The sequence below is a fragment of the Oncorhynchus kisutch genome, linkage group LG28 (genome assembly GCF_002021735.2).
Source record: "Oncorhynchus kisutch isolate 150728-3 linkage group LG28, Okis_V2, whole genome shotgun sequence".
Lineage (NCBI taxonomy): Eukaryota > Metazoa > Chordata > Actinopteri > Salmoniformes > Salmonidae > Oncorhynchus > Oncorhynchus kisutch.
This window is the reverse complement of record NC_034201.2, coordinates 39,621,100-39,647,136: the sequence shown is the minus strand read 5'-3', so window position 1 is coordinate 39,647,136 and position 26,037 is coordinate 39,621,100. Positions and strand designations below refer to the sequence as shown.

The window sequence follows — 26,037 nt, the reverse complement described above, 5'->3', positions numbered from 1 at the left end:
TCCTCAGAAGACATGGAATTGGTGATTCATACATACAGAAGATACAGTGGTAATTCCTTCATATATCGGAATTAAAGGGAAATATAATTTTGGCAAAATCTGGCAAAAAAAGGGCACCACACATTCTTGTCTTTTTATTTGATTTATCTCTGTTATTGTGGAAGCACTGCCAGCTATGTGGAACCATGCGTGTGACACTTGATGTCCCTGGATGGAGCAGGTTTGCAGTCATGTTTTTCAAGCACCAGCTTGGCATTTCAGGCACGAAAGAGTGGGAGTTCTGCATCTATGCTTAAAAAAACAATATTCATCCTTCTCTCTCTCTCGATTCCTCCGCTGGCTCGTCCTCCCCCTTTCTCTCTGGCTCTGACAGTGTCAAGGAAGTTGATGAATCAAACTGCATGTGACAGTCTGGCATTTGAGTGAATATGATGGGCCTAATATGGTGTCCTCTGACAGGCCTGTGGAAATCATCAGGAAGCTCAGTGTGACGAAGCCCGAGACACAACAGCAGTTCTCTACTGTCTGCCTGCCTCCCATCCACACCGCTCATTATGCCTCTGTGCCTGACTGTGTGGGGCTTTTTTCTTCTTTCGGGGGTCAGGGGTCAGGGATGATAATGTCTTCTCTCTATCCACCTACACCTATCAATCTAGCTCCAGAAAGCACAACAGCACTCGTTACAAGTAGAGTTCACTCACTACAGCAAAAGTTCAAAAAAAAAAAAAACTGAAAGTAGACACAAAAACAACATTACCCCGTTCGCCTGCATATGTAGCACCTGACAGCAGAGCTGTGTGTGTGTGTGTGTGTACAAGGGATATGGTGAGCCTGTGTGGAGCAAACAAGATGTAGTGGGATACGGGCTGTGCACCAATAGGTGGCACTCTACCCTTTTTGACCAGAGAGGAGGGTAACCCAGGGCTTTGGAGCGCATGGGCGTCCCGTGGTCTAGACCAGAGGACAAGTGAACTTAGCAAATCTCTCACTCGTACTCCTCTGCCCGGCAGCTGCTTTCACGATGGTATGACAGAGAGAATAGAAAGAGAGGTGGGATTGTATTGTGGTCCTGTGTGCTTCAGTTGGTAGAGCATCACCAAGTGTCGTGAGTTCCTTTCCCCTGGCGTCAACCACACCTAAAATGGATGTACCCATGACTGCAAGTCACTTTGGATTAGAAAACATCTGTGGAATGGCTTATATTAATAAATGCACTGTATACTCTTATAGGAACATCCCCTTCACTTCCTACATGAATGAAAAGTGCCTATGCCTGAGATGTACTGTAGCTGGTTTATATTGACCTCCTTTCTCATTCTTTAGTTCTGTTACTTTGTTTCATCCCCTCCAGGATACTGACTTTGAGGTTAGACGTTGGCTCGAAGCCAGTGCATCATGTTGTAAGCCCAGGTCTATTGTAAATCCATTCAGAGAACAAATCAAATTGAAGGGAGTTACATACAAGTGAATCACAACTCTTTCATGAGTTTCTGTCTTGACCCATCTCTCCTCCTATATGTCATTGTTATTTTGTCAGATAAGAATGCATGAAATTGGTGTCATTGTGTGGCGTTGTGTTATTTTTCATTCCTGGAGGGAAAATGTTTCTGGCAGGTCATGGAAAGTCCTATATTTTGGAGTAAAGTGCAGGTCATGGAAAGTCCTATATTTTGGAGTAAAGTGCAGGTCATGGAAAGTCCTATATTTTGGAGTAAAGCGCAGGTCATGGAAAGTCCTATATTTTGGAGTAAAGTGCAGGTCATGGAAAGTCCTATATTTTGGAGTAAAGCGCAGGTCATGGAAAGTCCTATATTTTGGAGTAAAGTGCAGGTCACGGAAAGTCCTATATTTTGGAGTAAAATGCAGGTCATGGAAAGTCCTATATTTTGGAGTAAAGCGCAGGTCATGGAAAGTCCTATATTTTGGAGTAAAGCGCAGGTCATGGAAAGTCCTATATTTTGGAGTAAAGCGCAGGTCATGGAAAGTCCTATATTTTGGAGTAAAGCGCTTACTAAAAGTGCTGAAGGAAGATTTTTAGGGGTTGCCATATTACCCAACAACTGCACAAACAAAGGGAATACATCATGTTTTGAATTGCGGGTTGTGCATTTTACAAGGAAAGAAACACAATACATCATTTGGATTTATTAAACATGATAATATTTGCACAATCCTGAGGGAAAGTATTTATGTGGAGATTGTTAATAAAACTACAGAACGTCTAAACACCAAAATATTGTATTCTATGGCAATAAAAAAAACTCAGGCTCTAAGGGAAAAGAAAAACAAATGGATTTCAATGTGCAGAATAGAGAATATAATGTGTTTGCACAAAATCATTTGCTAAAATATCATTATATACAAACGCTGCAATACATTTAAGGGCTGTGTTTCCTAAAAGATTCGTAGTGCATCTTAATTCCATTGAAACTAAATCAACAAAAGATGATCTTAGTGCTACGATGTTTACGGGAAACCCAACCCTGATCAGTACAAATAATTAAGATAATAGCCGTCAAGCAGGGTTCCCGAGAAATAAAAAATATAAGTCTATAAATACATTGATCATGAAATATTCACAAATATAAACAAATAGCAGTGTTTGCGATAAAACTGCTTCATATTCACACTTTTCTTGGCCTGTGAATAAAAAACTAGCAAATAATACTGGTTAGACATCAATGTAACCCATGCCTTTAGTGAAATATAATGTTGTCATGGTCTTAGACACTCACAACCCCCACACTCCAAACTCCTAAGGAGGACACTAAAGGGCCACAGGTCATGCTAGTGCTGGTCCCCCATAGAGACCAGTGAGTTGAAGATGATCAGGCAGGTTGAGGGAAATCAATAAGGTCATTGATACAGCCCCTCCCCCCTTCTCGTTTCATTCAACTGAATAGCCCTTTCAATAGGGCTATTCAGTCGCTGCTCTACATCAGCCGCTTCTTTGCCTCTTTGTTAAGATTCAGCCAGTCTAATGTCAAGGAGTCCCTTCCAGTGTAGCCACTGCTGAAGTGTCCTGTCTCCCCAGACTCCACATCAAAAGAAGAGGAGGGTTCAATTGAATAATAATATAAGCCAATTAGCAAACGCTTTTATCCAAAGCGACTTACAGTCATGCGTGCATACATTTTATGTATGAGTGGTCTGCCCATTATCCTGGCTTTGCAAGCACCATGCTCTACCAACTGAGCTACAGAGGCAGTCCTTCTACTTTTTCTTAGCAAAAGTTCTCACAATATTGGGAGGGGGACCTAAAAAAACTGGAGGAATATTAATAGACTTTAGGAAACAGTGAAAGAGATGCTTGATAGTGTTGTGATGGTGAAGTGTGTTGATAAGCTGCAACATGTTTTGCTGAGGGAGGAAACCAGTGGAACGACACAGTCATGAATAACCAACAAACACACACATATCCCTGTTGGATATATTTAGATGGCGCTACCGTGTGGATTTAATGGTTTACTTCTTTATTTTAATTGGAAATGGTGCATAATCATATGTAAATCCAGAAAGTAGCTCATTTATTAATGCATTTTGCATAATTGCTTATGAGGTGATGCAGTTATAAATTAAATGTAAAGATGCCATTTAATGAATAATTGCCAACCACAAACCACTTTAGCATCCTTCCCAGTTCAATCATGACTGATGCAATTACATAAAAGTACAAAAAGAGAAAACATGAACAAACAGCACAGAACTGACATTATAGAATACATCCATTGATTGCGAGGCTGGCTGTTGCCAGGGAACTATATTTGTATTATCTGTTATGCCGAATATAGCCAAGTAAAGTTAGCAAGGAAAGAAGATTGTGAAGTCCAGGGTTTAGTTTGAGGTGGTGGATGCCAACAAATACAGGCCCTGTGATGGATCTATGACCTGTGTGGAGAGGCCAATGATTTTACTGTCTTCAAAGACAGTGTGTGTGTTTGGTTGTGCGAGTGTGTATGTGTGTGGTTGTGTGAGTGTGTGTGTTTTGTGTGTGTGTGTGTGTGTTGTATTTCTACTGATTGTGTGTCTGTAACTGTGAATATTAAACTGTATGTGAGAAACAATGTTCATTGTAAGCTGCCCGCGGGTGAGCAGTAGCCCAGAGACTGCTACGCAGCCCCCCGGTACTGCCACGAAGAAGAAATATCAGCCCACAGAGAGAAGCACGAGATTGAACTTCACTCAACTTTCTAGAGTTTTCTTAGTTAGTTAACAATATCGTTTCCCTTTACTGTGGCAGTTGTGATCGAATCAATGCAATATTAGCCACTTTCAATGCAACATACCGAAACAAAATGAACTACACAGACCAGCGCAGCATAACCAAACAGAGCTGCGGTTGGCCTATATGCAAATAAACCAATGCCATAAATGGATCTGTGCGATCTACGTTGAACTGGACTATGTTAACAGCATGAGCAGTCGTGAGTAGATGAGCTTGATTTGAGATAAAAGCAAGAGCTGCATGTAGCCACTTGTGCACATTTTGTTCATATCCTTTACTAGTTAGTGAGTTATTAGCCCAGTTATAGATCATTTGTAGTCAGCAATAAGGGAATGATCGTTTCCAACAAGAGCACAAAAGATCATCTTTGAAAAGCGAGTCAGGTAAAGAGCTTTTTTTTGTGTGTTGTATTTTGAGACAGGCTTGAATAAGCTAAGTAGCCAATAGGCAGATTGTAGCATAATTTATCTGATTCTCTGTAATAATGGTATGGTAATAATAATTTTATTTTGTAAAGTGGATTCTTGCCACAAGCAACAGAACAACATTTTCAGTCACCTCCTTGTCTGAAGGACAAGTGGATAAACATGTTAATGTCAAGCCCTGCATGTTTTTTCAAAAGTCTCATGGAATGTAGGCCTACATTGAACATCACACATTGGCTGCTACTGTAGGCTAAACGATAGAACAGCTATTTCCATGTTAAAATGATATAAGATGTATGTTCTCCATAGATTTTGATGGTAGGCCTCTCTGGTAGGTCTACATTATGATCAAATAGCCACAGTAGCCTATTTGGCCACTGTTAATTTAAAACGGTAACTTAAAGTGGGTACAGCCTCAGTGTTCACAGTAAACACATGCTGGAAATTGCACAGAATTCTCACAATGTTCAATTTTGTACTCAGCAGACCTGAGATTTGCTCAGTGCCTAAACATTTTTGAGGGAACATTGTTGAGGAACCAATAAGAACCCTATGTTCCATGAGATGAGTAAATATAAACCAATGAACCGAAAAATAGAGAAAGATGGCTATGTTGAAATTGGGAGGAGAGAGTCAGTCAGTCAGTACACATTACTCCCCTCAGGTGTGTTCCAGTACTGTCCAGTATAGACGGTGCCAAGCCGTGTGTCATTTTATACAGACAAAGAGCCTCCACTGCCTCCAGACCTGTGGCAGACACTCAGCTACTTCTTGGAAAGACCCACGGATTCAGGCAGCGACAGGGAAAGGGCATTACACATGAAAGAGAAGTACAAATGCACATTGTCTCTTCAGGGGGGAAGACACAGAGGGATGTGCGAGAGACAAAGAGATTGAATACCTTTCTTAAATAGACTGAGAGACCAAGCTATGAGTGAACATGAGCTCCCAGGTCAAGAGTTGGCGAAGCCCTTCAAATCCTCACACACTGAAATTATGTATGGAGGCAGCATAAAAATAAAATGTGTGTGTGTGTGTGTCCATGTGCGTATGTGATCAGTGAGGGGGCTCTCTCCTGCAGGTGGCTCACACGCTGTCCCTGTAAAAGAAAAACAGGAAAGACAAGAAGAAAATGTGAAAAAACCCAGAGAGGTTATAACTACAGTCACATCAAGTGAACAGAGACACTGCTGTGTGTAGTAGAGGGTGTACTGAGGGGGTTGGGAATGTGCGGGGGCAACATGTGACGCATTTTGAAAACAAATAAAGCTCTGCTTTCATCTTGTTAACGCAGGAGGTAGATGGAGTGTGTATTAACATGGCCCAGCAGCCAACCAGCAGTGTGAACTGGCACACTAAAGGGGTTCTAATTTCATTCCCCTCCCAGGGTTGGCATGCAGGGGCCTGCGTATATTTGAATCAATCCCTTGCTCATGGGCTGTCGACAAAGACCTTGCGAAACTAGTCCGCCTCTATAATTTTTTCCCTGGGACACTCTGCCAGCTATTTCACACCTACGCCTCCTCCGTCTATGTGTCAAACCAGGGGATTATTGTGAGCACAGCCTTCCTGAACAGTGTAGTACTGGATTTATTGTCATCAGGAATATCTGTTTCCAGTTTCCTATGGTAGTGTGCATGGACGCTGGTGTGATGTCTTAAATGTAATCATAAACACAACTCTATTGCTCTTTATGGACAACAGTTTTACTGGCCCCCTATATTCTCTGCCTAAAATGCAGTGATTGAATGATCATTACACCAAAGTTATGGCAATGGTCTGTGCTGGAAAATAGGAATTGAGTTAAAAATGACATTTACTGTTTTGATTTATGAGAGACAAGGAGAGAGCTGTTTTTCAAGTCTGGTACTCCAGTGGGCAATAAAGAGGTGAGGACACATAGCAAGACCCAATCCTATTTATTTATACCAACGTGTCCTGTGGCTCTGCTCCTCTAAAGAGCCTTTCTCCCTGCTCCTCTTCAGAGGGACTTGTCTAACAAAAGTGAGGCTACAAGGAGGAATGCACTGATAATATGATAACTGCATTCAATTAAGTGGAATGAACCATACATACTATCCACATATCCTGAGAGCCTCACTTCAATGGCTTGCACTAGGAGAATGAACCATACATACTATCCACATATCCTGAGAGCCTGACTTCAATGGCTTGCACTAGGAGAATGAACCATACATACTATCCACATATCCTGAGAGCCTGACTTCAATGGCTTGCACTTGGAGAATGAACCATACATACTATCCACATATCCTGAGAGCCTGACTTCAATGGCTCCTCCATTGGTTGTTGTTGTATTTTTAATCACAGTGCTTTCGAGCGCCTCGGCTTTCACTATGCTGCCCGCTGCGTATGTAGCTAACTGCTTGGTCACTTACAGTCCATATCAATGAATAGCAACAGTCAGCAACAAACCCTAGACACTTAGCACCTTTTTTCTATCTAGAACACTAAAGGGTTCTTCGGCTGTCCTCATAGGAGAACCCTTTGAAGAACCCTTTTTGGTTGCAGGTAGAACCATTTTGAGTTCCATGTTGAACTCTTTCTACATGAGATTCTACACGGAACAAAAACGGGTTCTCCTATGGAGACAGCCGAAGAACCCTTTTAGAACCCTTTTTTTCTAAGAGTGTAGTCAGCTCTTATCACTGTCATGTAATTGGCCTGAGGCACCTTATTCAGTGAGAAAACACACACATACAAACCTGGTAGGCTATCAGTAAAGCAAAAGAAGATCCAAGTTAATGGCTGGTGTCGAGCCACTGCTGTTCTAAAGCCCTCTGTGTGTGTGGTGTAACGGTAGCGCTGCACACGCTACACCACTCCATCCTGTCAAGTGTCAACCTCTCAGAATCCCATGTTTGATGCATTGGGAATAAAAAAGATATGCACAACACATCTTTACTCAACACACACTCCACATGTACAATACCGGGGCCATTTCCTCAACCAGAGTGTACAGTAGTCCCACTATTCATAAACGCAAAAGCACATTCATTTCAATCCATTTGCCCTGACATGAGGCAACTGTTGTGTCTTTAAAGCAGCCCTCTACCATGGCAGCCTGTGGTGTGTAGCATTCAATTATCAATCAGATGCTGTTAGGTGAAAAGAGAGATGAGCGGAAGGTGTCTTAATGCTTCCTACTCAAGTAGGAAATCAATCTCTGACCCAGGAATTTGTGTTTGACAAACCACTCTCAGAAGCCATGAGGAAGCTGGATTCTATGCGATGCCAATATCACTCCATACGGAATGTTTACAGTGTTGTGGCTGATAGATTCAGGTGTCAAATAAGAAGTGGGAGTGCCCGTGTGTATGAGTAACGGCTGTGAGAAACTGCAGATATCAAATAGATCTGAACCTGCCACTCTTCCATAATTCATGATCTCCCATTGGCTATTGAACGTCTATGAGGATGAGAACAACCAACTTGATCTCGGTCCAACACATACATACTTTTTTCTCTCAGTACTGGTTCCCCGTGGGAATCGAACCCACAACCCTGGCATTGCAAGAGCCATGCTTTACCTTGTCATCTCCATGGTGTCCTTAGTGAGATAGACGATCCAGTACACCAGGTTGAAGGCCCCGAACGACAGAGGGAAGAGGATGCGAGAGTACTTGTCTATGATGCTGGTGCCTGTCAGTAAGTTGTTGGACGGCACGGCTGAGCCTTGCTGGAGGAAGGCCTGGGCATTCACTGGAGGGTTAGGGAACACCTCCGCTGGCCTCTCAAAGTGAGGCGTGGAGTTCATCCTCTTCTTCAGCATACTGCTGGCGTCCTGTATAGTACACCAACACAAAGATTGGTGGAGGGGGTGAGTGAGAGAATCTATAGTAAATCTATGACCAGAACGTCAGAAAGTCATTGGAAATTAAGATGAATAAAATAGGAAATTAGTTGTTTAATTTGGATAAAACACAGTTTTAATTTAATCCATTTCCCATAACAACACAGTATGTTATATGCACAAAAATCATAAAAGATTAATTCATTGATTAATTGAATAATTAATCAATACAACATTATACATTGAGTGTATAAAACATTAGGAACACCTGCTCTTTCCTTATTGATGTTACTTGTTAAATCCACCTTAAATCAGTGTAGATGAAGGGGAGGAGACAGGTTAAAGAAGGATTTTTAAGCTTTCAGACAATTGAGACATGGATTGTGTATGTGTGCAATTCAGAGGGTGAATGGGCAAGACAAAATATTTAAGTGCCTTTGAATGAGGTATCGCAGTTGGTGCCAGGCTCACCGGTTTGTGTCAAGAACTGCAAACGCTGCTGGGTTTTTCACATTCAACAGTTTCACGTGTGTATCAAGAATGGTCCACCACCCAAAGGACATCCATCCAACTTGACACAACTGTTTGAAACATTAGAGTCAAAATGGGCCATGTTTTTTATGCCTTGTGGAGTCCATGCCCTGACTAATTGAGGCTGTTCTGAGGGCAATAGGGATGCAACTCAATATTAGGAAGGTGTTCTTAATGCTTTGTACACTCAGTGTATATAAGATGCATGGCAAGTTAAATTCAGCAGAGTGTATGGAGCAGGAACTGAGGCAGGGTTGGAAAGGGTGGAGTGGGAAGCAGGGACTGAGGAAGGATTGGTAGGGGTGGTGTGGGTAGCAGGGACAGAGTGCGGGTTGGTAGGGGTGGTATGGGTAGCAGGGACAGAGTGAGGGTTGGTAGGGGTTGTGTGGGTAGCAGGGACAGAGTGAGGGTTGGTAGGGGTGGTGTGGGTAGCAGGGACAGAGTGAGGGTTGGTAGGGGTGGTGTGGGTAGCAGGGACAGAGTGAGGGTTGGTAGGGGTGGTGTGGGTAGCAGGGACAGAGTGAGGGTTGGTAGGGGTGGTGTGGGTAGCAGGGACAGAGTGAGGGTTGGTAGGGGAGGTATGGGTAGCAGGGACAGAGTGAGGGTTGGTAGGGGTGGTGTGGGTAGCAGGGACAGAGTGAGGGTTGGTAGGGGTGGTGTGGGTAGCAGGGACAGAGTGAGGGTTGGTAGGGGTGGTGTGGGTAGCAGGGACAGAGTGAGGGTTGGTAGGGGTGGTGTGGGTAGCAGGGACAGAGTGAGGGTTGGTAGGGGTGGTATGGGTAGCAGGGACAGAGTGAGGGTTGGTAGGGGTGGTGTGGGTAGCAGGGACCGAGTGAGGGTTGGTAGGGGTGGTGTGGGTAGCAGGGACAGAGTGAGGGTTGGTAGGGGTGGTGTGGGTAGCAGGGACAGAGTGAGGGTTGGTAGGGGTGGTGTGGGTAGCAGGGACTGAGGAAGGATTGGTAGGGGTGCTAATTGAGGCTGTTCTGAGGGCAATAGGGATGCAACTCAATATTAGGAAGGTGTTCTTAATGCTTTGTACACTCAGTGTATATAAGATGCATGGCAAGTTAAGTTCAGCAGAGTGTATGGAGCAGGAACTGAGGCAGGGTTGGAAAGGGTGGAGTGGGAAGCAGGGACTGAGGAAGGATTGGTAGGGGTGGTGTGGGTAGCAGGGACAGAGTGAGGGTTGGTAGGGGTGGTGTGGGAAGCAGGGACCGAGGAAGGATTGGTAGGGGTGGTGTGGGTAGCAGGGACAGAGTGAGGGTTGGTAGGGGTGGTGTGGGTAGCAGGGACAGAGTGAGGGTTGGTAGGGGTGGTGTGGGTAGCAGGGACAGAGTGAGGGTTGGTAGGGGTGGTATGGGTAGCAGGGACAGAGTGAGGGTTGGTAGGGGTGGTGTGGGTAGCAGGGACAGAGTGAGGGTTGGTAGGGGTGGTGTGGGTAGCAGGGACAGAGTGAGGGTTGGTAGGGGTGGTGTGGGTAGCAGGGACAGAGTGAGGGTTGGTAGGGGTGGTGTGGGTAGCAGGGACAGAGTGAGGGTTGGTAGGGGTGGTATGGGTAGCAGGGACAGAGTGAGGGTTGGTAGGGGTGGTGTGGGTAGCAGGGACAGAGTGAGGGTTGGTAGGGGTGGTATGGGTAGCAGGGACAGAGTGAGGGTTGGTAGGGGTGGTGTGGGTAGCAGGGACAGAGTGAGGGTTGGTAGGGGTGGTGTGGGTAGCAGGGACTGAGGAAGGATTGGTAGGGGTGGTATGGGTAGCAGGGACAGAGTGAGGGTTGGTAGGGGTGGTGTGGTTAGCAGGGACTGAGGAAGGATTGGTAGGGGTGGTATGGGTAGCAGGGACAGAGTGAGGGTTGGTAGGGGTGGTATGGGTAGCAGGGACAGAGTGAGGGTTGGTAGGGGTGGTGTGGGTAGCAGGGATAGAGTGAGGGTTGGTAGGGGTGGTATGGGTAGCAGGGACAGAGTGAGGGTTGGTAGGGGTGGTGTGGGTAGCAGGGACTGAGGAAGGATTGGTAGGGGTGGTATGGGTAGCAGGGACAGAGTGAGGGTTGGTAGGGGTGGTGTGGGTAGCAGGGACTGAGGAAGGATTGGTAGGGGTGGTATGGGTAGCAGGGACAGAGTGAGGGTTGGTAGGGGTGGTGTGGGTAGCAGGGACAGAGTGAGGGTTGGTAGGGGTGGTGTGGGTAGCAGGGACAGAGTGAGGGTTGGTAAGGGTGGGGTGGAGTGGGGGCCATAATTTGACTGGCTTCCATCACAGACCAGGTTGGAGCTGAAAATGTCAGCTGCTGAATGCTGTGCGCGTCTGACGGAGGTGAGAAATCATGCAGGGAGCATGTGGCTTTAATACTGCAGCTATTTCTGAAACGACAGCAGGCTCAAATTCTCTGCTGGCTCTCAGAATCAGAGCAGATTCTTATGCAGTGCGTATTAAATTGTTTTGCATGCTGCCATAATATATCTAGAGATCATAAAGTGTCAATACCGGTGCCATTGTTTTGGTGAGATTGAACATGCAGGATTAATGGTGTGACATTGTTATAATACACAGGTTATCCTATCAATGTGGCTTGTGTCCTCTCTTTAATCCAATTTTAACAATGGAATTTTAGCATGCTGACATAAGTGTATAATATAAACATCGAGCAAGTCAACAACCAGTCAACCATTCAACAACATCTTATCCCGTCATAAAACAGTCAACAACATCTTATCCAGTCAACAACCAGTCAACTACTGCTTTTCCAGTCAATGACCAGTCATAACCATTCAACAACATCTTATCCCGTCATCAAATAGTCAACAACATCTTATTCAGTCAACAACCAGTCAACCATTCAACAACATCTTATCCCGTCATCAAACAGTCAACAACATCTTATCTAGTCTACAACCAGTCAACTACTGCTTTTCCAGTCAATGACCAGTCATAACCAGTCAACAACATCTTATCCAGTCTACAACCAGTCAACCAGTCAACATCTTATCTAGTCTACAACCAGTCAACATCTTATCCAGTCTACAACCAGTCTACCAGTCAACATCTTATCCAGTCTACAACCAGTCAACCAGTCAACATCTTATCTAGTCTACAACAAGTCAACCAGTCAACATCTTATCCAGTCTACAACCAGTCATAACCAGTCAACATCTTATCCAGTCTACAACCAGTCATAACCAGTCAACATCTTATCCAGTCTACAACCAGTCAACCAGTCAACATCTTATCCAGTCTACAACCAGTCAACATCTTATCCAGTCTACAACCAGTCAACCAGTCAACATCTTATCCAGTCTACAACCAGTCAACCAGTCAACATATTATCCAGTCTACAACCAGTCATAACCAGTCAACATCTTATCCAGTCTACAACCAGTCAACCAGTCAACATCTTATCCAGTCTACAACCAGTCAACCAGTCAACATCTTATCCAGTCTACAACCAGTCAACATCTCATCCAGTCTACAACCAGTCAACCAGTCAACATCTTATCCAGTCTACAACCAGTCAACATCTTATCCAGTCTACAACCAGTCAACATCTTATCTAGTCTACAACCAGTCAACCAGTCATAATGAGTCAACAACATATTATCCAGGTCATTAAGATTTGTCTGATTTTAAATAGATAGTAATTCAAAATGGTGCAGATGGAGAGATAGAACTCCTCTCAATTGGACTATTTAGTTCATATATTTGGTGCAGCCACCTAATAATAGTCTCTTTCCCACAGAAGCACAAAGCATTGGGCTTGCCTGTCCCCTCTAGGCTTCTTGTGAGCCTGTAATGATCTGCCTGGATATTCCCTTAATCTATTCCTTTCACATAATCTGTGCTCAGGAAGCCACTGGCTGTCTCTTCTCGCCAAATCTTCTTGTTGTCACAGACTAGGAGTGGGGGGTGAGAGGGACACAGAGATGAGAGGAAAGGGAAGGGGGGAGGAGTGTAAAACGAGGAGAGAGGGAGGAGGTGGATTACCGAAGAGGACTCCCCGTCGGTCCTCCCGGCCTCTGCTGCCTCCTGGGCTGCCTTAATGGAGGCCGCCTTGCGGAGCTCCCGGTTGGCCTGCAGCGTGGAGAAGTAGTTGACTGCGGCAAACTCAATGAGGGCTGAGAAGACGAAGGCGAAACACACAGCGATGAACCAGTCCATGGCCGTGGCGTAAGAGACTTTGGGCAAAGAGTGGCGGGCGCTGATGCTGAGTGTGGTCATGGTAAGCACTGTGGTAATGCCTGGCATACACAGGGCACATAGAGAAATGTTAGACAGAGATACTGGACATGGCAGACATTTTGTCTTCTGCATCCCAGAGCCCCAGGGTTGACTGGCTGGGTTTCCAGGGTACCAGCCCATCATCTTGTTGAGTGGTGATTGTCAGGGTGTGGAGTGAAGTGGAGGGGGTTGGAGGGTCAACCATCCAATGGTTTGCGTTAGAGCTGTTGTGCGGGCAGTGTAATGTGGACACACGAGCTTACATGCAAAGGAATAGCTTAAGGGGAAATAGTTAAGGGTCTACTCAAGCATGTCATTTGGCCTGAAAATTGTTATTTCTATGAACCCAATAGTTTAAACCTTATCATACATTTATTATTATTTCTGTTGTAATTCTCATGACTGAGATCTAACATTACTGAACATTGAGCAACATTTATGTCTTTAGTTCATCGGATTAGACTGTCCCATTAATATGTAACTGAGGATACTGTAACAACTCAATCAATACCAACCTACAAAATGAAGATTAGTATTGCATTACACAAAATCCTCAGGGCCCATTGATCATTTAGATGGTAATTGATGCCATACTTCGCCAGAAGGTGAATTTGTGGGCATGATGTTTAATCTCTAGCCTTCGGCAACAAGTTCACACGTCTAGACATGCACTACTCAACCAATAAACTTGCTCTTCCATTCAGAAATTAATTTGTGTCCAAGTTCAATGCTAAGCACTTTGTATCACACACACTGTCCTTGTAAGATCACTTTATTCGTGATTTGTACACAAGCGAAATGTGACTACTCTGGAACAGTTGTTGAGGGCAGTTAAGTACCTTGCTCAAGGGCACAACAGCAGGAAATGGAATCTAGAATTCTATAACAGCAACCCTCCTATTGACAGCTCATTTCTTGACAGATGTTTTCTGTCAGACCCGGGATTTAAACTGGCAACCCTCTAGCTACTGGCTTGCCTCTCTAACCGCTAGGATACCTTCTGCCCACACCTTTGGATGGAGGGTCACCATTGTTTATATACCAAGTTGATTATAATGTCTATCTCTCGGAAACCAAACCAATGTGTTCTGGCATTATTGATAAGTCATGAGACCTGTATAGCATTAAAATAAATGGCCAGTGAAATGTTATAAAGTCCAAATCAATAGTTCAGCCATATTTGAAGTGTATTCACTTTATCAATAGTGTATCATACAGTGTAATGAAAGTAGCACAGTGTACACCCAAAATAATCTATTGATCCTGAGAGGCAGCAACCAAAAGCATGGCTTAGTTTACTCTCTCACAGCTTAGCCTTAGCATCATTGAGTGCAAACACAAGAGCGGTACAGATGTAGGATCTTAATTTGAACCAGGTTGCTGCAGCAGGAAAATAATCCTGCCACAACAGGAAATGTGAATTATTATGTGGATTGTAATTAATGGACATTTTTATTGGGATTGACACATTTTTCGTAAGGGAAAATCAAGTCTGAGATTTCTGGTCCAACGTCAGAAGCCTTTTTAAACCTCAAATACACTACAAATGTTACATTTCCTGCATTGCAGAAAAGTTCTCTTGTAACAGGGTGATCCAATTAAGATCCTACATCTGTAGGGCCTGTAGTAATGAAGTATGTTCCTAACAAGCTTGCCTAAAACAATTAAAAGTCAGGTCACTTAGGCATGCTATTTGGAAACATCCTAGCATTTGTCTTGATTTGTGCATGCAACTATGCTAATACTAAGCTTCAGCTGAGGAAACTAAGCCATGCTTTTGGTTGCCGACTCTCAAGATCAATAGATTATTTGCTAGTTATCCATCTAAATGAGGTCAACTTTTCTTTTGGGTCAACTTTTACTGTTCCTGTTACATCTAGGACACAAATCCATTTGAATTTCTGACTTCCTTACAAGCCAAGGAAGGTTAGAGGAGGAGATTAAAGTTTGTCATACCATCCACCGTGTTTACTGGTCATGGGATGGGCTGTTTTTAGTGATGATGATGATAATGGTTTCAGAGCAGCACAACTTGCATGGGTTAGAGTTAGACACATGGTGATGAATGGGATATGGGTTGGAATGAGTTGCCCGGGTAGTGTAGTTGCCTCTCAGGGAGACAATAATGGCTGGGCTGCGAGCAGGCCTGGAATGAGCAGGAGCGGCCAGTAATGATGATGATGAGGAGGGACACAGATGAAATTGACAAAGGCTTACACGGAACAAGTTTACAGGGAAATAGAGCAATATAAGCCCCAAACCTGGATAATGAAGAGAGTACGTAGAAAAGCTGTCCTGTTCACTGATTATATGAAGCAATTTAGTGTGCTATACAGCTGATATAATGTACATTTCTGAAACACTTTCTACTGGTATAAGGCTCATTGGACTGCCAAGTGACTATACAGACAGGAATCTACAGACGTACAAGATTTCACAATTCCACGACCATTCTATCTCATCATAACACAGGGAAGAGACTGCAAATATTGTTAGACTAGCAAATGTTTTCATAACCTACTGCACCTGTACAGTATATTGATATAAATCGATAGGGAACCTCAACCTGCACAACCTTTTCCACAATGGAGATGCTTATTTCAAGTGGATCACTGCAAGTTATGTTTCGAGGGAGTACAAATAAATTGCCATTGACTGAGAGTGTTAAGTAATACTATGGTCAGGTTCATCTGAGGCAGGGCTACTACGGACATTGATTGGCTGCATAACAACAACAAGAACAACAATAGGCAATGTAGTTGAGCCTGAATCTGTTACAGTTCGCGTGACAACAGTTATCTAAGCAATGAATAACATTGTGGAGATTCAAAATGCAAACAGACCCATGGATACAAGGTGTGTTACATACAACCACGGTAATACATCTCTCACATGTATTCAAAGTACGTTTTAATCTCTGGGCTCACACTAAAGACCCTAACAAGACATGATTAATTTACAAAAGGGACATGCTCTACTATGGTCCATTAACAAGGTACAGATATCATTTCACTGAGATCGTTTTCATCAAGCTAAAACAGTTGGAAAGAAAAGGGTCATTGACCACTGGTCTGCTATGCTCTTGTCAATTTGATATTTACACAGTTCATTTGCACAGGGGAACATGTAGATAATTTAAGTGGATAATGTAATGATGTTTCAATACATTTAAGTGCTGCTTCAGCTCTGAAAGACAGTTACCAACTCTCCATGAAGCTAGATACAGTCCCAACTCTCCATGAAGCTAGATACAGTCCCAGCTCTCCATGAAGCTAGATACAGTACCAACTCTCCATGAAGCTAGATACAGTCCCAACTCTCCATGAAGCTAGATACAGTCCCAGCTCTCCAAGAAGCTAGATACAGTACCAACTCTCCATGAAGCTAGATACAGTCCCAACTCTCCATGAAGCTAGATACAGTCCCAACTCTCCATGAAGCTAGATACAGTCCCAACTCTCCATGAAGCTAGATACAGTCCCAACTCTCCATGAAGCTAGATACAGTACCAACTCTCCATGAAGCTAGATACAGTACCAACTCTCCATGAAGCTAGATACAGTACCAACTCTCCATGAAGCTAGATACAGTACCAACTCTCCATGAAGCTAGATACAGTCCCAACTCTCCATGAAGCTAGATACAGTCCCAGCTCTCCATGAAGCTAGATACAGTCCCAACTCTCCATGAAGCTAGATACAGTACCAACTCTCCATGAAGCTAGATACAGTCCCAACTCTCCATGAAGCTAGATACAGTCCCAACTCTCCATGAAGCTAGATATAGTCCCAGCTCTCCATGAAGCTAGATACAGTACCAACTCTCCATGAAGCTAGATACAGTCCCAGCTCTCCATGAAGCTAGATAAAGTACCAACTCTCCATGAAGCTAGATACAGTCCCAACTCTCCATGAAGCTAGATACAGTCCCAACTCTCCATGAAGCTAGATACAGTCCCAAATCTCCATGAAGCTAGATACAGTCCCAACTCTCCATGAAGCTAGATACAGTACCAACTCTCCATGAAGCTAGATACAGTACCAACTCTCCATGAAGCTAGATACAGTACCAACTCTCCATGAAGCTAGATACAGTACCAACTCTCCATGAAGCTAGATACAGTCCCAACTCTCCATGAAGCTAGATACAGTCCCAACTCTCCATGAAGCTAGATACAGTCCCAACTCTCCATGAAGCTAGATACAGTACCAACTCTCCATGAAGCTAGATACAGTCCCAACTCTCCATGAAGCTAGATACAGTCCCAACTCTCCATGAAGCTAGATACAGTCCCAACTCTCCATGAAGCTAGATACAGTCCCAACTCTCCATGAAGCTAGATACAGTACCAGCTCTCCATGAAGCTAGATACAGTCCCAACTCTCCATAAAGCTAGATACAGTCCCAACTCTCCATGAAGCTAGGTACAGTCCCAACTCTCCATGAAGCTAGATACAGTCCCAACTCTCCATGAAGCTAGATACAGTCCCAACTCTCCATGAAGCTAGATACAGTCCCAACTCTCCATGAAGCTAGATACAGTCCCAACTCTCCATAAAGCTAGCTACAGTTACCAACTCTCCACAAAGCTAGCAACAGTTACCAACTCTCCACAAAGCTAGCTACAGTACCAACTCTCCACAAAGCTAGCTACAGTTACCAACTCTCCACAAAGCTAGCTACAGTACCAACTCTCCATACATTTAGCTACAGTCCCAACTCTCCATAAAGCTAGCTACAGTTACCAACTCTCCACAAAGCTAGCTACAGTACCAACTCTCCATAAATCTAGCTACAGTCCCAACTCTCCATGAAGCTAGATACAGTCCCAACTCTCCATGAAGCTAGATACAGTCCCAACTCTCCATGAAGCTAGATACAGTCCCAACTCTCCATGAAGCTAGATACAGTACCAGCTCTCCATGAAGCTAGATACAGTCCCAACTCTCCATAAAGCTAGATACAGTCCCAACTCTCCATGAAGCTAGGTACAGTCCCAACTCTCCATGAAGCTAGATACAGTCCCAACTCTCCATGAAGCTAGATACAGTCCCAACTCTCCATGAAGCTAGATACAGTCCCAACTCTCCATGAAGCTAGATACAGTCCCAACTCTCCATAAAGCTAGCTACAGTTACCAACTCTCCACAAAGCTAGCAACAGTTACCAACTCTCCACAAAGCTAGCTACAGTACCAACTCTCCACAAAGCTAGCTACAGTTACCAACTCTCCACAAAGCTAGCTACAGTACCAACTCTCCATACATTTAGCTACAGTCCCAACTCTCCATAAAGCTAGCTACAGTTACCAACTCTCCACAAAGCTAGCTACAGTACCAACTCTCCATAAATCTAGCTACAGTCCCAACTCTCCATAAAGCTAGCTACAGTTACCAACTCTCCATAAAGCTAGCTACAGTTACCAACTCTCCACAAAGCTAGCTACAGTACCAACTCTCCACAAAGCTAGCTACAGTTACCAACTCTCCACAAAGCTAGCTACAGTACCAACTCTCCATACATTTAGCTACAGTCCCAACTCTCCATAAAGCTAGCTACAGTTACCAACTCTCCACAAAGCTAGCTACAGTACCAACTCTCCATACATTTAGCTACAGTCCCAACTCTCCATAAAGCTAGCTACAGTTACCAACTCTCCACAAAGCTAGCTACAGTACCAACTCTCCATAAATCTAGCTACAGTACCAACTCTCCATAAAAAAAACACAATTGCCAACAATTGTCAAACTCAAGCACTTGTTAAATGATCACACACTGGGAAAGAAGGGTATGGGAGAAATCGTGTCAGGAAAAAAAGCAGAGGAGGCGAGAGAAAGAGAGAGAGGGAGGAGGAGGAGGAGGAAATGAAGGAGAAAGACAGGAGAAAGAAACGAAGAGCTTGAGGCATCTGTGTGCTTTTAAAGGCAAAAAGCAAGGTACAAATTAGGCCCACTCAATTAAGTCTGTGAGACTTCAGCTCTGGAGACTTTCAGCTCTTAGAAAGCCAGCATGCGAAGCTGCACACAACAACAATGCCTAATGTGCTTGAACCTTGATGGAGTGCTTCTACATAGCTCTCTGTCTCTCTCTTTCTCCGTCTGCACACGTCAGTGCATTACCACAACTTATTTAGCTACTGGCTTCTCGCTGTGCCCCATATTACTGTTGTGTTACCAGCAAAGCATTAAAATACATTGTATTTACAGAAGCAATTTACAATCTCTTAATCATAGAATTTCTTTAAAATTTGTTTTTAAAAAACCCTGTAAACTGTGAAGATAAAGCCTGTCATTCATGGGTTTGGGGAAAATCCAATATGTTGAATGCAACAGCCTCATAAAGGACACACAATGCTCACACTGAAAACACTCCAATATCTCCACAGCGTTTTACTCCCGCTACCATGCCAAATGAAAGCAGCAGGATGTGGGAGGTTAATGACTTTCTGCATATGTGCGTCTCACATTGGGCCTAACTTGAACGCGTACTAATGATTGGTATCTTTTCCTCCGTGTGGGATTGTCAAAATGCTGACAAGTTCCCAAACAGAGCCATAATCTACAAAGGCCAGCAGCCGCTACTCCTGCACGCAAAAATGTAGCTGAGGAAATTTAAATTGAAAATCAAAAGGATGGCAAATGAAACTTAAGAGCGCTCTGCTCCTGAGGCTAGATGCTGAAGCAAGTGTAGCATGATGTAATGGGAACAACCGGAACCTGCAACTCCTCAGAACAAGTTCAAGTAAACAACATCCCCCTGCTCTCTGCCCGGTTTGAATGATTTCAGAAAAGGAGTTTTTACTATTAATTCAGATCCAATTGGGAGGGAATAGAGATAAGAGGTAGAAGACATAAGATATACCATGTGACTGTGCTACCTATGTCCTCTAGTATCACTCTACATAATGCAAACCATTATCATGTCCTGCCAAGAAAACACATTCAAATACTGAAGTACAACATCTTCACCAAATGTACATAAAAGGATACAGAATAGATCATGTTATGAGTGATAAAACTGTGTTATCCAAGGTTAGTTGTTTTGTTATCTTAAAGAGGCTCTATTGTTGAAAAAAAACCTGTTGTTTGTGAACTAACACTTGCACGTGCCCCCCCCATCCCCCTCGCTGATAGCTACTCCATTGAGGAACAATGAACTTCCTATGATAGTGCTATGTGGTTGTCCAACCTAGCTAAATGACTAAAATGTACAATGTAAATGTAAATATCACTTTAAGGGATATTTAAGGGAACAACTTATATCTGGACTTGTAGGGGTTACATTGTAACGTAAGCATGGTGGACAAGACAATGGAGTTAATGGTGGAGATCAGGTGGAGGCCTACCGAATACAGTTCGTGCTGGAACCGATTCCTTATTGATCCAAAAAGAGACCTGAGCCAGGATCACGGTCATGATACAGGGGATGTATGTCTGAATCAAGAAGAAGCCCATCTTCCTTTGCAGGTGGAAGTGAACAGTCATGACTACATATTCACCTGTCAGAAAACAAATGGAATACTGTATGTGGGCACAGAGAGTTTCGAACAGACACGTTGGTAAATCAGCATTTCACAGATCACAAAACTGATTTGTGCTCCAGAAAACAGATGAGACAGTGAACTTCTCAGGGAGACCTTGTACATGCAGTACATGCATACTCTAGCACATGTCAAATGCTTCATTTTGAATGTGTACTAAACAAGCATAGATTCAAATGAAAATTTGATTGAAATCTTCATTCAAAGCCATGTGCATACGGTATGCATACTGTTAGCATGGTTATTTTTTAAGCTTATTTCTTTAAGCATTACTAAAGCATTAAGTGAATGAATCTATTCTTACCAGTGTTGGATTTTAACCTCTCACTGGACACTGTCTGTCCTATTAGATCATACTGTAGTAAGCTGGAGGACTCCTCTGGGACTTCCACAGAGAACAGTGGTCCTTTTTTCCATGTGTACACAATTTCACTCATAGGGTAGGCATCTGGACAGCAAAAATAAAGATAACGTAGTCACTCTGTAATCACCAGCTAGCCTGGTGGAACCATCTGTCTGACTGAGGTTTATGAAAGACAACTTACAGCTACCAAACTTGAGAGGACAGGCATGGCCATCCATGGGGAAGTTCATCAGTCTCATGGGACACTCTGCGTTTATCGTCAATCTGCAATGGAATGGCAAAGAGTATTGGACAAACCTTATGTACAGTAGTAATGGTCACCTATGATCATCTACTACTGATCACGTACCAGGCCAAACCGTCTTCTGAAAATAAAGCAACACTGATAGACATATGCCTGGGTAAGTTGACGTGTTTCGCACAAATATCTTAACCAGGGCTCTCCAACCCTGTTCCTGGAGAGCTACCGACCTGTATGTTTCGCTCCAACACCAGCTGTAACTAACCTGATTCAGTTTATCAACCAGCTAATTATTAGAATCAGGTGTGCTAGATTAGGTTTGGAGCGAAAACCGACAGGACGGTAGCTCTCCAGGAACGTGGTTGGAGAATGCCGGGCACTAAACCATAGCCATGACTGTGTTTGTATGATACTCAGATAGATGTCCGGTAGAACACAGACTACTGTCCTACATAGGTCTGTTTTGGACCTGGATGGCTGTGACTCAGTAGTACCTCATAGTGTAGAGGATAGTTCCGTTCTGCATGATGCGGAACAGCTTGTTGGGAGTGGTCATGTTGTGAGAGATGGACCTCTTGCCGTTCCGGAAGAATGTGTCTGGTGTCCAGATCTTGCTGACCATGAGGTTGTTGAGACGCAGAATCTCGATGGGGCCCTCGAATTTCAACCTCTCGTCAATCCACGTTTGACGGAAAAATACATCCATGGTGTACTCCTACAAAATCGCAGTTTGGAAACCAAATCAGCAATCAACTCATATGCTAATAGTGACATTGCTGTACAGTACAGTACATAGCCTACAGTACATCAGTGACCTCATTTACGTGAATGAAATGTCGATAATAAGTACGATTATTGTATTAAATATTTTAAAGTCTTCATTGCATGTTGTTTTTGATCTGTTGAAGTACTGTGCAGGTCCATATTTCTCAACTTCTCCACTAAGAAATACTGACTGTATTTCATTACAGGTTCCAAGAATTATCCAAATTCTAACCCAACAGTATTGATTTACTTTGTTTTCTTGAATTTCTTGATGTGTTCAGCTTTTAGCTGCCATATATAATGAAACAAAACTCAATGGATAATGGCTTTTTCAATCCAGGAATACTTTTAGCTCAAATGGATTTCTTTACAGCTCTGGTCTTATCTATACTGCCTATGGGGTGGCTACTAGTGGATCACATGGTACCAGAAGTGGATTTTAGATGCTGTGAAATATAATATAGTGTGTAATGGAAATCAAATGCTCAGCCGGCTCGGGACCCTCACTGACAGGGATTGTCAACCAGATTAAAATCCCTAAGCTGCACTAATGACATCCTGCCTAGAATAATGAAGGCTGGTAGGAATATGACTTGAGGCTGTGGACGGACATGCTAGGACTGGGTGCACCAAGCAATTATTCTGTCCTGTCTACACTAACACAAGTATGTGTTATTGAAATATAAATAAATGCCAACACTCTGGAGTTTTGTGTTATATAAGTGGACTGGATGAAGTAGTAATGAGGCCACATACCATCTCAACATCTGACACTGGACCAAAGCTTGTGACAAAGATGTCTGTTTTGACCTCAGTAACTGGACCTACAAAGATAAATGTTGTTTTGACATAAGACATAAATAAACACAGCTCTTCACTCTAAAAACAAATGGACGCTGGTGAGATATTGACAGGATAAAAACGATGTTATTGTTAATTATATCACTTTTCTAGTTTACAGTTATTTGACCTGTAGTTGTTGGCTATTACAAGTCAGCACAATAACATCCCTTAGTAGGATTGGAAATGAGCAATTTGTGAGAAAGAAACCCTGTGGTCAGTGGGTTATATGAATTGCCTGGACACTCGATGTCACAAATTCGACAGTTATATTAATGACACTAAAAGCAGCTGCCAACGATGGGACAGTGACCAAGAATTAAGCTCTATCTGGAACATAGGCGCCTCACTACTGTGGAAAGGAAAACTTTATTAACTACGTGAGTAGAATTTAATTTCACACATTATCAAACAACCTGTTAGAAGTATTAAATATGTATTACTGTACCTCCAAATCCAGGTCGCAGTCTGTTATCATATCCATCTAGTAATCTATCCAATACACGCGTGATGTTATCCAAATAGATATTCTCAGTTTGCGTTGATTTCACATGATTTCCCCAAACATTGCTCACACTGTAGACAAAGTGCATATTCATTATCTGGTGGCTTATTCTACTCAATACAACTTGTTACTGCATCAAAGTTGCATAGTGTACATTTATCAACATTCTAGCACTCGTAAAGTCGGGGGGAAATTAGTTCACTTGTACTCACCAGGACAGAAAAAAACAATTGAAAACGAAAGCCATGCCTCGTAAACACTCCAAAGCCACAAAGCCGTGGTCAACTGTTATAATTTCCATATTCCATCATTTAAAATCGAACAAAACGCTGATCACACGGCTTAGTCTAAAAACGAGAAGGCTTTTGCGCCAGTCCTACTCGACTTCCCCAGTGCGGCTGCGCCTCATCTGACTCCCTCAGTAGAAAAACTAAAGAGTTTTAAGAGACTGAAGAAGAGCAGGCACGGAGGGCATTGACAATAATCGAATAAGGCATTATGGGAGATAAGTTTTGGCAGGGAATCAGTTTGGACCCGTTTGGATATTTGGAAAAGGCTCAAATATCCTCCTGGAAGAGATTGCACCAGAGATGGTTTCAATTTCTGAGGTGGAGAGCATTTTACAGATCATAATTCCTAATAAAGTTGAGGAGATAACAGCATCACTTCATTATTGCATGTCGGACTTGGTCATGTCCAACTTAGCTGTTTCCATTAGCGGTGTCCATTACAGTCTGTTTACACGTGCTCCTCCTTCACATCTCCTGCACATCAGCATGTGGGTTAACAATTAGAAAACAAATAAAACAGATACACCTTGGATGGTGTATGTGATTGTGCTGTTGGTGGTGGTGTTGGCAAGGCAGGAGTGGGAGGGGGTTTGCTGCCTTGCTCCAAGCTTTCACTGACCTGGAGTGACATTGTCAAAGTCAGTTCATTTTCGATTTGGCACAAATGTGACTGTTACCACAAAAGTATTGCTTGTGTTACACCACTAAGATATAATCACAGTTGTATGGACAGATCTTTTCTGATAAGTACAGTAACTGTAGGTCTCGTTCTAAATGAGAAATAAAGCACTACTTAATACAGCACAAAGGCAAATGTGAGAGCAAAGTGATTAGTGCAGTTAAATATTATATGCTGTTTAGTTCAGGTAAGTTCTCTGCCACAAGATCTACTGTGATTTTTGGTTCAAGCATTTGATTCATCTTATCTTCTATCTTGCTAATCTGTACGGAACATGGCACACTATATTTTATTGTTAAACTCGACTTATCCATTAAGGGTATAACATTCCACATATGTATTATTTATCTAAAGCATGTTTTCTTTAAAAGCCTTAAAAGAGTTATACATGAGTTATGCAATGAAATCCCACTATCCTGGTCTCATTGTACTCAATATGTAACTTATATAATGTTGTTGATGCACTTTGAACGGTGTACACCCACCTCCTTTAAGATGTGGTGCAGTGTGTAATGCTGTGTCTATGTCGACATTGGAAAAATGGGTTAAACCGCGGCAGTCAAGAGAATAGGCATGATAAGATATGTGTTTGTATGTATGACAATGATATAGTTGTTTTATTTATAGTAAGAGGCCTGGAGACTTATATTAGCTCCCTAAGCTAATGCCTTGGTTTAAGTCTTGCGGGCTAAGAGAGTGTTGGGGGGGCAGGAGATCTGTGTTTGACCCCGATCACTTACAGCAGCACACTAATCATAGTAAAAGCTTGGGCCCGAGTCCAGTATGTAGAGAGTTGGGTCAATGTGATTTCTGCATTATGATGCATTTACATGACACTACGACATTCTATGGCAGCCATGTTAACTCCACATTAACATTACATGGGTGACATTTAACCAATGCTATGTAACTGAATGTCTAGAATCAAAACAATGTTCAGAATTCCAAAAATAAGCCTAATTCTCTAAATATATGGGTCACATGGTCAGCTACATCTCCTGGCCCTGATAATACTAGAAGCAGCACTGATAGTTGTAGAGGCCATAGTGATAGTAACATAAGCAAGGGCAGCGGTTGAATCAACATTATATTAAACAGTACTGCATAATATGATTCACTTAGCATTAATGGAAGCCATTCTCTGAGCCAAGGTGCCTCTTAGGAAGGGAGCTTATTTCCGATTTCATTGGTGTGAATCTGCTTGTAATTCTATGTACTGCCACCATTGAAATGACACAGGGCCATAATCCACATCCATGACAATAAAGTTTAAGCACCATGAAATGGGCACAGCATTATTAATTAAGGAGCGTGAGGACCATGGTCAATTCAGCAGAGGTTTCAACCACAGATCAGTAAGGAGAGTGAGGACCATGGTCAATAAAGCAGAGGTTTCAACCACAGATCCGTAAGGAGAGTGAGGACCATGGTCAATTCAGCAGAGGTTTCAACCACAGATCAGTAAGGAGAGTGAGGACCATGGTCAATAAAGCAGAGGTTTCAACCACAGATCATTAAGGAGAGTGAGGTCCATGGTCAATTCAGCAGAGGCTTCAACCACAGATCATTAAAGAGAGTGAAGACCATGGTCATTACATGAGAGGCATCAACC

The 26,037-nt window shown here is 43.1% G+C and overlaps 1 protein-coding gene across 1 annotated transcript; it reads right to left on the bottom strand.

Annotated features, from left to right (window-relative positions):
- Nucleotides 1-2,130: 2,130 nt before the first annotated feature.
- LOC109872854 (gamma-aminobutyric acid receptor subunit alpha-6) lies at nucleotides 2,131-24,192 on the bottom strand. Its single transcript, XM_020464220.2, has 10 exons — nucleotides 23,669-24,192; nucleotides 23,400-23,527; nucleotides 22,868-22,935; nucleotides 21,841-22,061; nucleotides 21,287-21,369; nucleotides 21,046-21,189; nucleotides 20,547-20,699; nucleotides 12,968-13,221; nucleotides 8,202-8,455; nucleotides 2,131-5,749 (listed from the first exon to the last, which is right to left on the bottom strand). The coding sequence occupies exons 1-10, from the start codon at nucleotides 23,755-23,757 to the stop codon at nucleotides 5,737-5,739; spliced, it is 1,407 nt and encodes a 468-aa protein (XP_020319809.1). The 5' UTR covers nucleotides 23,758-24,192; the 3' UTR covers nucleotides 2,131-5,736.
- Between the last annotated feature and the right edge of the window lie 1,845 nt (nucleotides 24,193-26,037).